Genomic DNA, 12,495 nt, shown 5'->3' on the forward strand with positions numbered 1-12,495 from the left:
ACATTAATCAAAATAAAAGGGCTTTGTGAACCATGAATCTGCAGAGATTGGAGAATGACCTATAACACTGACTGTTTGGAATTACGTGGAACTTTTGCTTTGATGGCATGATTCTATTCATCTTTATCAGTCAGAAAGCTGTGGTAAAATCAGAGGACAATGGGTATGTAAAAGTCTATCAGAAAAACAGAATAACGGAGTTGGAAGGGACCTTGGAGGTCCTCTAGTACAACCTGCTGCTGAATCAGGAGACCCGGGGGTGGGTTTCTACCAGTTCTGTCCACCTCTGTAGAACCGGTAGCTCTGAAGAGCAGCAGACATAGAACCGGTTCTATGTCTGCTGATGTTTTTGCCCACCCACCCACCCGGGCTCTTACCTGATCTTTATTTCCTGATTTTTCAACTTCAGCTGCCGAACGAGGCACAGCTGCAGTTAGAAAAGCAAGAAAAGAGGGCTGTTTCAAAGGCTGCTTCTCTGCAGGCAGCTGCTGATGACGATTTACAGGTGCAGCTCTCAGCCTGCAGGGAAGCTCGTAAATTCCGAACTGGTAGTTAACCCTGTCGTATCCCACCCCTGAGGAGACCCTATATCATTTCAGACAAATGGTCTTCTTAAAAACCTCCAGTGTTGGGGCACCCACAATTTCTGAGACAAATCATTCCACTGATTAATTGTTCTCAGTGTCAGGAAATTTCTTCTTAATTCTAAGTTGGTTTTCTCTTTGATTAGTTTCCATCCATTGCTTCTTGTTCTGTCTTCAGGTGCTTTGGAAAATACCCCACCGCTGCTTCCTTGTGGCAGCCTCTTAGATATTTGAACACTGCTATTCCATGCTATCCCATGGGATTAGTTCTTAACTGTACATTGGCCCCTTTCTAGAGCTAAGATTGTTCATTAATAAAGTCTTATTCTTTTAAGCATAGAGTGGGAATGTATTCCATAACAGTTACTGGAATTTATGGGTACCTTCTAATCCCTTTGCATGCAGTCATCCTTTTTTTATCCTTTTTTTATTTCCTAATGTGAAATTAGCTTGAAGTCATTATCCTAAAAGACCTGTTTTAATTGATTAACAGATGGCTGGGAGTGTATCAGGAAACTGCATAGTTCAGAAAGTGTGGTTTGAGTGATGTTTCCCACTTTCTCAAAAATCTGTCAGTTTAAATGACAGCTCTTGGGTTCAATTTTTCCTTTCCCAGTAGTTATTCCTTTTCTGTTGAAATATATATGATTGAACATGTAAAAAAAAATCCCACATGGACATAAAGCACCAGTAGTCATATATTTCTAAGATTAAGTAGTTCTTGTACTTTTAAAGAGTTTGATCAAATTATTTTTCATACAATCACTAGGTGCTTGAAGCTATTTTTTCTACTTTAGTGTGGGCAATAGAGAAGATCTTAAATTACATTTTGTACCAAGATGGGCTTTTAAAAATGTTGGTAGGAGATGTAATGCCATTTTTAAAAAATGGAACAGAATAAACTGGGGATATGAAAGAAGTAATCTGTAAAGCATTTATTTTTAGTACGTGGGCTGGAATTCAACCATTATTCCCATCATGTTAAAACCCTTTTTGATTGCTATGAAGTAGTTTGCCCTTTGAAAACACAACAAAAAATCCATAGTATATATTATTCGAACCATTTTTCAGTTTATTGCTGCAACCAGAAATTAAGAGAGTGCATTTGGCAGAAAAATAAACGTGTTCATGACAGAACTCCCTGGAAGACAGCTGTGAACAGCAGCAGTTACCATTTCATGTATATTTCCCCACCAAGATGGAATATTGTCCTCTGAATGTCAGGGTTCCTGTTTGAATGTTAGAATATTATAGCAAGAATGACCTGGGGGAGAGCACATTCAGTATGTAAATCTACCAGCACAGTTCAGTAACTCAAAACAGAAAGTCTGTGAAATTCATTTTTAAAGGATTTTAAAATTATGGCATTGCATGTTTTTAATACAGTGAGACTTTATTTTATTTAAAGGATAACTCATCTTGAAGTATTTCTGTTGAAGTTATTTTCCTATGGAAAGAACCTAACCAACCAGAATGGAGACATTTCTACCACCGATTTCATTTCATCTCATTTAGTTTAATATACCACCACCCCAATTTGTATAATTTCCCATGGTTCACCCAGCTGAAATGTTTCTGACTGGTAAGAGTATTCCCAAATAATTGGAATGCTGAAATTCAACAATATAAATATTTTGTGCACACTTAACTAGGTCCTAGATCGACATTCAAATGAAGATATGTAATGTGCAAATAAAAATATTGCATATGAGCTCTAAATATGTTCACAATTTTTGAACCAGGCAGCCTAGTCAGCACAAGAATTCTTACTTTTCATATTCCCGGTCACCAGATTTAGTTTTTATCCACCTGAAAAGTCAGTTGTGACTTTTAGTATCAAGAATATTATTATAGCCCGAAAAATGTGCTTCCCCTCTAGGATCCTCAGAGCAGGTTAAGAGTTTTTAAGTAATATAGCATCTGTTTACTTAAGCTTGCTTTCCAATTTGTAATATATATTTTTTTAATTGCAGTGTGGCAAGGGTGCCGAAAACTTTGACAAATTCTTCACCAGAGGACAACCAGTATTAACGCCACCTGATCAGCTGGTCATTTCTAACATAGACCAAGCAGATTTTGAAGGGTTCTCTTATGTCAACCCGCAGTTTGTACATCCCATGTTGCAGTGTGAAGTATGAAAACCATAGACTCGGGAAAGCCCTCCTCCCCACTGGGAAATTGCCCTTAGCCCTGGAGTTTTTAGACCTTTGCCTTGTTGATTCCATTCAGGTCTGGGAATTGTAGGGGTAACGAGGAAGGGAAGATGCCAAGGAACTTGTGGACGTAGAAAATCACCCAGTGTATTTATTTAGGAATCACTGATGCTTATAGATTACTGCTAGCCTTTGTCCTTTTTATAACTTTGACTATTTTTCTCTATCTCCTGTACCTCTGAAAACTTCTTCTTAAACAGTTAATAATGAATCTGAGACTATCATATGGGATTGAGGAAAAAAGAGATGAAAATGTAAGTTGACTGAAGAATAAGGGGCAGGGGGGGCAGGGAGGGGAGAATGGAATAAAGGGAAATCCAGAAAATTTTATTCAATGTTACAGTTGGCCAGATCTATGATAAAAACAAAGATATGAACAAAGAAGGCCCATAAAGCTTTTAAAATTACTTGATCAAGATAGAGGTTTCGTATAAGTTTTCAATATAAAGTTTTCAATATAAAATAAAAATTATGTGCATAGGATGAATACTAACGAGAGCCTGTGATAAAGTAGCTCCAAGGTAAAATTGCATAATACTGATATATGTATTATTTTTAATCTCCATGAGATTATATTATGATCCAGGGTGCCAGTTTGCTATTTACATCACTAGTCAAGTTTATTGTAAAGCCAGTTTTAATATTTTATCCTAAATATTTCTTAACTGGGCTCTGAATCTATACATCCCTAACTCTTTGATTTATACTTATTTATTTAGTAAACTGCATGAATAGAATATAAAAAGTGTACAGTAAATTAATAGAGATGTAGAATTCAGAGTCAAGCCTGAAATGATTCTAAAAATAATTAAGGAATGTTTCTAAAAATAATTTCAGCTTTTAACAGATTGGGTTTAGAATACTTGGAACCACAGAAATCAAAGCGAAAACTTTAACACAGAATAAGTTTTCTTCAACTGTTGTTGGAAGCTATTAAATACATTTTTGAATAAGCATCATGCAATGAATTTTGCATGTTTAATGAACAACATTTAAGTGAATCTATATTACAAGTAATTGTATCACCTGTGATACACATAATACATATTTTAATAAGACACAGCTGTGCTATATGAGGGAAAGTTCTTTGGGACGAACTTTTTAACTACAGCTTAATGTTCTATTACAGTTTGGTTTTGATTGGGGTTCTTAAACTTCTGCACCTTGTTGATAATTTAAGAAAGTCTGTGCTCTTCTTTGCTTATTTTTATGTAGTTCTACCGCTAAATTATCCTAAACCGCAGTGAGATTTTGAGCACAGCAAACACAATGAACACGCATGTGCAAAGTTTACCCACTCCCAGCTAGTAGGAGGAGCTGCTGGTGCATGCTGAGCCAATTCCACTCATTTATTGCTGAAGAACTTGCAACATGTCCCTAAATCAATTATTTGATCTCAAAGACGTTTAAAAAGCAGTTATGATGATTATACAAGAACTTGAGCAGGAAATTTGGAGAACAACTATATACCTGTGCTTTTTTTTTTTAATATGAGGCTTTCTTTCAAGAGGATGCTGGGCATTTACTGCATATCTATTACTTTGAAGCAGGAAAACAATATATTAGAGCTATAATCAGATATTTCATAGAATTTTACTCCCTTGCTTTTAAATTAGTTCATTTCCTCCCCTCCCCTCGGCATTTTACTTGAATTTAACCCATTTTAAAGATCACTAAATAGTGGGTCTGTGATTCTTTTGCATGTAAATGGAGTAGGTTTTTTTCTTGTAATGTTTTCTCTTTTAATTTCTGTACATTTAGCTGCCAAAATATGTGCATGTAAGTCCCTGGACAGTCCATCTGCTTATCAGTTTTGCCACAGAAAAATGCATTCCTGAAATGAAAGATTTCCACAAAATTCAGTAGAAAATGTTCCCCAATTGTATTTGAAGATTATTTTTTTCATACCAGCTTAGAATGTGTGAAAATCCTCTCTGGAAAACTCTGGCTTTCCTGCACATATTCATTTTCTCCAAGGATTTGGGCAAGAGTCATTTTATACTTGCTTTTTTGCCTTTCTTTTGCGAATCTTTAGGATATAAAAAACATGCACAGGAAGGTACATGTGAACAGAGCATACATAGAAACATACTTTTCAGTGTCTTCAGAATGTATTAGGAAGGTTATTTTTTGAATACAGGCTGTCAGAAGATGTGCAATCATGACAATATAAGCCAGGTCCTCACACGTGACAGCATGTATTTTCCTCTACATCTGTGTGCCAAATCTGTTGGAGTGATCCTAAACATAAACCCCAAATAAACCCTATATAAGCTGTGAAACAAGTGTGCTATGTGGGAAAATTAAGGATGCTAGTTTCAGATGCCATGTTGCAAACAGGCTATGTATGAGCACTCTGTGAGATAGGCAGCCATACAAATTCAGTAAATAATTAATAAATCAATAACAAGCGCACTGCTATCTTGCCAAACATGTAATGAGTTTTTTGCATGTGATAGTTAACAGTTTTTGTAAGCTTTGTGCTGCACCTTGTAAAAAATATTCCTATCGTTGCCATACTTCTTATTCCAATTCCTATATCTAGTGTTTCATATGGACAGACAAAGAAATGAATAGGCCTGCAAAAATGCACTGTATCTCTTGTTCAGCTGAGAATCAAACTAAGCAGCCATGCCCTTGGTGAAAACCACAGTACTAACAAATATCTTAAAGCAGGAGATATGCATGTTGTTAAGTGGATGTAATATTAGAAATTGTTGCAGCCTGTCAGAGCTCTGCAGACTTAGCTGTTCTTTAATAGTATAAATATATTTAAATATAACAAATATTAATATTTATACTTACAATAGCCAATATACAGAAAGCCATCATTAAACATAAAAAAATTGAACATATTAGATAAAACTTAATTGACATCTCTTTCTCTTTGCCTATTTTTTGTGACATTGCCAGTTTTATAAAAAGTTATGCACATTTTCCTTTTTTAAGAGTATAATTTCATTAGGCTAGGGCACAGAACAACCACCAGTCCATAAACTGGGCATTTAAAGTTTTATTTTATTCAAAAACACTTTAAGTTATTGGAGATATGCATCCGTCATGATAATAGTATCCGGGGGAACATAATGAAAAATTACCATGAATACCCTAAGTAGAAAACTTTTTTTCAAGAAACTAAAGATTTTGTTTATAGAATAACCTAGTTTGTTTCAAACTCTTTCAGTAGATTGCTTTGTACGTAAAGCAATAACACTGCTATTAATAAGTGCCAACATTCTGCATAACATTTCCACAGTGAAAAAAACAAAATGGCAAGTTTCTCTTGTGCAAAATCTGATGATTGAGCAATTTTATTCAAGTCTGGGATATTTGAGTAACTTTATCAAAAAGGGATACCATGATATATGATGCAAACTCTCAAAATCTGGAGTTTAGATTTGCACCCACCGAATAATTTGTTGCAAAAATGTAAATTATGTAGATTTGGAACGTATTACATGGAAAATAATTTCAATTAAATCCAATTTAATTTTGTCCCAACTTATTGGTTATTTTTTTCCCCTATTCCTATCAATTTGGATAGCATAACTTCCCCACTACAAAGGCCTCAAAAGGTTGCAAAGAAAGAAAAGGCCATGGCTGAAGAGGGTCCTGATTTGCATTTTGAAATGCTGGGATATCATCTCCCTTGTTTCCAGTTAGAGAATTGTTTTGCAAGTGAAAGGAAATAGTGTCACTCTTGGACCCTAGAAGACAAGAAGCTCCTAAAGCTGGCAATAGTAGACTAAGTAGACCAGACAACACACCATGTGTTTTTATCCAAGTATTAGATAATGACAAATTAAATTTTATTTATTAAATTTAAATAAACAAATGTGAGAAGTTGCTCAAGAAGGCACTTGTGTCAGAATAAACAGAATAGCAGAGTTGGAAGGAACCTGGAAGCCTTTTAGCCCCACCCACTGCTCAATCAGGAGACCTTACACCATTTCAGACAAATACTTGTCCAACCTCTTCTTAAGGTGATCATAGGGACTTAAATGTGTAGCACTTACCACAGACAGTAATAATGATATATGCTATGACATTTACGCTATGAAATTTTATTTTGGTCCCCTGATCAGTGTTTCTTAGATGTTCATTGGTGTTATAAATGATTCAACAGCCTTCCCCACTCTGCTGCCCTCAGTCTAACTGGGATGCTATCTTATCACATCTTGGGGGAGTTGAAGTGGGAAAAATAGCTCTACAAATGGAGTTGTCTTCTTTTTAATTACCTCAGTTGACAATTCATAGCTGATGGCAAGAGCCAAGACAAGAAGCAAACAAATAAATGCAACAAAGACACACACACACACAGTATAAAAATGCAACACAGCAGTAACACAGATCATCCCTATCCTTTGGGACAATCCTTGTTGCCTCGTGCTAATAGCCATTGATTCTAACCTTTGGCACTTTATCCGTCAGCTAAGATGTTGACAGGGCAGTCAATTGAGTCATCTATGGGAGATGAAAGATCACAGTCAAGGTGATAGGCAAAAAAACAGAGGGTTTTGATCGTAGTCAGGCTGCCTTCTGGACCTTTTAAATTTATTTTTTAACCGCTCTGCAGATGCTTTTTTCCTCCATATAGGTACAATCAACTGCTGACTTGCAGTAATTACAGTATGCTGGTAGGCCTGACTGCTTGTTCATTACGTGGGCATGTTCCCAAGAATTGAAAAATCCCCCTCGTGTCTTCCTTGTAAAATGGGAGATATTACAGGTAGTCTTTGATTTAAGACGTACAAAAGCACTAAAAAAGTGGTTTACAATAAGTCCCTGTGCTTACGACTGTTGCAGCATTCCAACATATCAAAATCCAGGCACTTGGCAACCGGCATGTATTTATTATGGTTGCAGCATCCTGGGGTCATGTGTGGTTGCCATTTGTGACTTCCCAGACCCTTCCCAGTCAACTGGAGGAAAAGCCAGATTTGCTTAATGGCCATATTAACTGCAGTGATTCACTTAACAACCACGGCAAAAAAAGATTGTAAAGTCAGGCAGGACGCACTAACTGCCTTGCTTAGCAATAGAAATTATAATCCCAAATCCCAATACCTGCATATTCAGCTTTGCCAAAACAAGGTTTTGAAAATTAATTGCAAGCAGTCTATTAAGATAAGAAATTGGCTGAAACGCCTTTTCAAATAAAATGCCAAAAGATGAGATGAATGAGCTTAAACTCAGAGGCTTGGAAGGGAAATACTCCAAATATTAGTGCAGAGGCAGAATTATCTTTTACTCAGGTAGAGAAATAGTGAGTGGTAGCTCAATTCAATAGCTTCTTGGGCTTCCAAATGTAGCTAGGAGCAGTTGTGGCCCTCTGCTGGGAGATAAGGAAATAAATCTGGGGCTATCCTAAAAATAGGCCCTCTCAGCAAACACAACAGACCAAAGAGCCATGCCCTGAGATAGTCCTGTTTCCAATAAAATGACTCTATTGGAAATACATGTTGGGAACTGTAAATAGGCACATAAGAAACCACTTTTCCCTGATTCACATTTGAAGGCATTCTCAGGATCCAAGTGGCAGCACCATAAAGGAGGTGCCAGATTCACTTCAGGATTAAAAACTTAAATAACAGTGGAAAGACATTGATCACTTCTAAAAGCAACCAGCAGTTTCGAACCCCAAAGTTTCTAGAAAGCATAACTTATTGAGAAAAATAATGACCTATATGCTGAGTTTCTTACCTTTATGATGATTTGACCTTTCACTACATATTTGATCCCTAAGGAATTGTTCTAAAATTTGAAAAATGGACCATTTACAATCATTTAATAATTCAGTTAGCTCATTCAGTCCAGGTCTATAACAAGAGGATGATTGTGCTTAAAACACAAACGTTCCCCTTTCCAAATCCTGGCAAATGTGTATCAAGCTTATTTAATACATTTTTGAATCAAGTATAATTTGAGAAAAGATTAGAAAATTTTCCTTCTCTATTCCCTGGACCTTGGGAAGACTTCAGTAAAACAGGTCTGCATTGCCATATCAGAGATGAAGGATGGATACAGGATCTTAACAAGATGAAGCAGTCTTTGGTCATTAAACAAATACTTCAGTTTTAGCCAGAATGCATTTTTAAAAAATACACTCAACAGGTCCATGAATTCTGCACACATTTTAAGGCCCCTTGTTTCTGTAAGATAGGAGAGATTATCTTTGTTTAGATAATTTATTTAGATAAATACTCATATTTATTTGCTTTGGGTGAGGTCTGCTGAACAAACTGCAATTATTTTTTTGTCATTGGCCAGTCCCACATTATTCTAAAGCAGGGGTCTCCAACCTTGGTAACTTTAAGACTTGTGGAATTCAATTCCCAGAATTCTGGGAATTGAAGTCCACAAGTCTTAAAGTTGCCAAGGTTGGAGACCCCTGCTTTAAAGCCTTGTATTCTTTCTTAAAAGACATAGGATGTGGAAGTGATAAAATTTCTTTAGCAGAATGGTAAACCCAGAGCAGATGTTGCTTAAGATTTATTTATTTTTAATGAAAATGAATTAACCCAACAATACTCCATTACCACGGAGTACCTTCACACAAGCACATTGCACAAATCCCATATATTCTCATTCTTGCTGTTTTCCTATTGCTTTCATTCATGAAGAAGAGCCCAGCACATTCAAGCTCAAAGATTTGTCTGACTTTGGCCCCAGAAAAGAGCATTGGTCCTTAGCAATTAGTATTAAATAAGAAAATAAATAAAGAGGTATTAAGGTCAAATTGGGCTATCGTGATTAGTAATCATTAAGAGCCTCGCTCTCTGTAAATTTTTCTAATCTCCTTGTCAAAACAATCAGTGTTGGGTGTTGCTGCATCTTCTGCCACATTCCATACTTGTATTTGTGTTGTGGGATGACTTTTCTTTTTGTCCTCCATCTCCATCAGTGATGGCTGCTGATAATATGCTCTAATATTTTGAGGGAGGAAAAAACAACCACGCCTCCCTAATCACCTGCTTCAGCTCCTGTGTAATTGTAGACACCTCTTTCATCTCCCACTACCAAAACAGTTTGGTTGTTTGGGCTTCTATATCCTGCTAAATTTGTAGGAATAGTTACATCATTATTAACTCACTGTTTTAGGATCTGAATGCCGGATTGCTGGCATTAAGACACTTTATCATTGGTGCCATAGAGTTTGTCCTTACAAGGCAATAGTCATGGCAAGTGTCTCCTCCTTCTTAGCCCTCTTAAGTTAAACCTGCTCTAGTTAATTTAGGCCAGGGTGTCAACCTTGGCAACTTTAAGACTTGTGGACTTCAACTCCCAGAATTCCTCAGCCAGCTTTGCTGGCTGAGGAATTCTGGGAGTTGAAGTCCACAAGTCTTAAAGTTGCCAAGGTTGGACACCCCTGATTTAGGCCTATGCATTTGCTTTTTAAACCCGTCCGACTTGGGTTTTGTCTAAGTATCTGGTTCAGGATGGGTTTGCTAGAGCAGGGCTTTACAATTCCTAGAATTTAGCTCCTGAATTAAATCTCTCAAAAGCAACCTGTAGGGACTCTAATCCCTTTGCTTTGTTTTCAGTTATTAACTAATTAATTAAAGAGTAGCATTTCTCCTCACCCAAGTGCTTAAGTTCTGTGTGTATTTAACTTCCATTTTGCTGCTTTGTCAGTGGGCTTTCTAGAAACTAAAATAGATCAACCACATAGCAGATAGGTTTTCCCTGTTTGGCTTAACAGTACGTGGAATTAAAGCAATCTTTACTTGACTTAACAGCTAAGACTGTATACAGTATCATCAATTTAGAAAGCATCTTTTCACAGAACAAAGTATTGGTTCGACTTCAGAATAATCTTGTATGCAAAATGAAACCAATGGAATATCTTATAAGAATACACTTTTGAAGGTTGCCCAAAGTAATACTTTGATATAATTAGGGCATCACCCCATCTCCCCCTCTGCCCCTCTTTCCTGCCCCCTGTTTACTCCAGAGGGATCTGTCCAATGAAGAAATATGTAGGAGCACAACTCAAGTGCTTAACAGAACATATTTGGCATGGGCTGCTTGTGAGTCTAAGCTTATATTGCATGAGTCAAATGTATTCATATCCATTTAAGAGTCCTGAACCAAGCTTTATACATTATTTTAGAGATAAAATATTTTATTTTCAATATAGAAATTGGGAGGGTGAAGGTGGGAAAGAATTAAATTATATTGAGTATTAAATAGTTATGACAGCTGTCATTGCATCTGTAAAATGTGTTAAATTTGCAAAAATTATATTGCGATTGTTTTCAACCCCCCTTAAAAACACCCCCACAATTGTTTATTTGCAATGTAAGAAGCAAATTCAAAATTACAATATCTGAAATATTTAAAATTGACAGTGATTTAAAGCCGCTCGTTGTTTTATCACTTTATCAGTAAATAGTTATGTCAGTGAAGCTTGGCATTTATACCACCTTAGAATGCCTGCCATTAAAAGGTCTCTTGTGATATGAAAATATTTACAGGTAGTCCTCAACTTACAACAGTTCATGTAGTGATTGTTCAAAGTTACAGTGCCACTGGGGAAAAAAAGTGAGTTATGACCCTTTTCCACACATGAGCGTTGCAGCATCCGCATGGTCAGGTGATCAAAATTTGGATGTTTGGCAACTGGCATGTATTTATGAAGGTTGCAGCATCCTGGGGCTGTGTGTGATCACCTTTTGTGATCTCCCAACAAGCAAAGTCAATGAGAAAGCCAAATACACTTAACAACGGTGTTGCTAATTGAACAACTTCAATGATTCATTGAACAACTGTGGCAAGAAAGGGCATAAAAGGGGGCAAAATTCACTTTGCAACTATTTTGCTTAGCCACAGAAATGTTGGAGTCAATTGTGGTTGTAAGTCGAGGATTATCTTTAGTGGAGACAATATAGGTGTTTTTATAGCTATATTACCAGTGTGGGATCTAGGAATAATGGACTCCCTTTTCCCAACTCTGCCAATGATTCCCGTTGTGGCCTTGGGCAAGGTATGAAACTTTCTGCCTCAATTTCCTCATTTGTAAAATGGGGATAATAATATTACCCTCCCAGTCTACTGTGAGGAGTATTTAGTTATTATTCTTGCTGCACTTCTAAGGTTAAAAAAAAAACAAGTATTAAATTTTTTAATAGAGAATCCAACAATTTACATATTTTGCTGAAAATGCTGTGCTATTTGTACTTTTTTATACAACTTTTAATAGTACTGGTGAGGAAAAAAAATGCATAACCCAATATGTGTGTCATACATGATCTGGCATATTTTAGCTCTTGCCAAGCAAAGTTTTGTGCAGATGTTGCAAGATGCAGCTTTTGCTAAAGTATGAAAGCAGTTTTTTTTCTATTAAAGGGGTTCAAACTTTGCATAAGCAGAAGCATAATGGAGTGTTCTACTATATTGTCCGGATCAAGAAATTGGACACCATATATTTTAAGGCAAGATTTCATGAAACACAGAAGGTGGGAGGACTTTTGTAGGCAACTATTCCCATCAACAGTAATTCAATCACTTTATTTCAAACCATAAGCAAACCGCACATTTATATCATTATAAAAATTAGTGTGACAAGGCAAAAAGCTGGAGAACTCAGTTTTGCTCAGAGGTAATTGGGTGTCTTCTGTCAAAGATTGATTTGATTATTCCCAACAACTGGTGTAAAGAGTGTCATATTGTGTATTGAGGGACAACCTGAATCCATT

At 36.4% G+C, this 12,495-nt stretch overlaps 1 protein-coding gene and 1 long non-coding RNA gene across 3 annotated transcripts in view; both read left to right on the top strand.

The window, feature by feature from the left end:
- PRKCA (protein kinase C alpha) overlaps window positions 1–5,903 on the top strand; it is a 191,809-nt gene extending 185,906 nt beyond the window's left edge. For both annotated transcript variants that reach the window (XM_087956094.1, XM_026678784.2), the window contains one exon: window positions 2,558–5,903. In XM_087956094.1, coding sequence (XP_087812220.1) covers window positions 2,558–2,722 — 165 coding nt within the window. In that variant the 3' untranslated portion in view covers window positions 2,723–5,903. The remainder of the gene's footprint in view (window positions 1–2,557) is intronic.
- A 1,290-nt stretch (window positions 5,904–7,193) lies between these two features.
- Window positions 7,194–11,286, top strand: LOC148132227 (uncharacterized). Its single transcript, XR_015747739.1, has 2 exons — window positions 7,194–10,034; window positions 10,176–11,286. It is a non-coding gene; the product is annotated as an uncharacterized LOC148132227 (long non-coding RNA).
- The last annotated feature ends 1,209 nt before the right edge of the window (window positions 11,287–12,495 follow it).

Source organism: Notechis scutatus, chromosome 2, assembly GCF_049901735.1.
Source record: "Notechis scutatus isolate UNSWTSFEM ecotype Mainland chromosome 2, rNotScu1.2, whole genome shotgun sequence".
NCBI lineage: Eukaryota > Metazoa > Chordata > Lepidosauria > Squamata > Elapidae > Notechis > Notechis scutatus.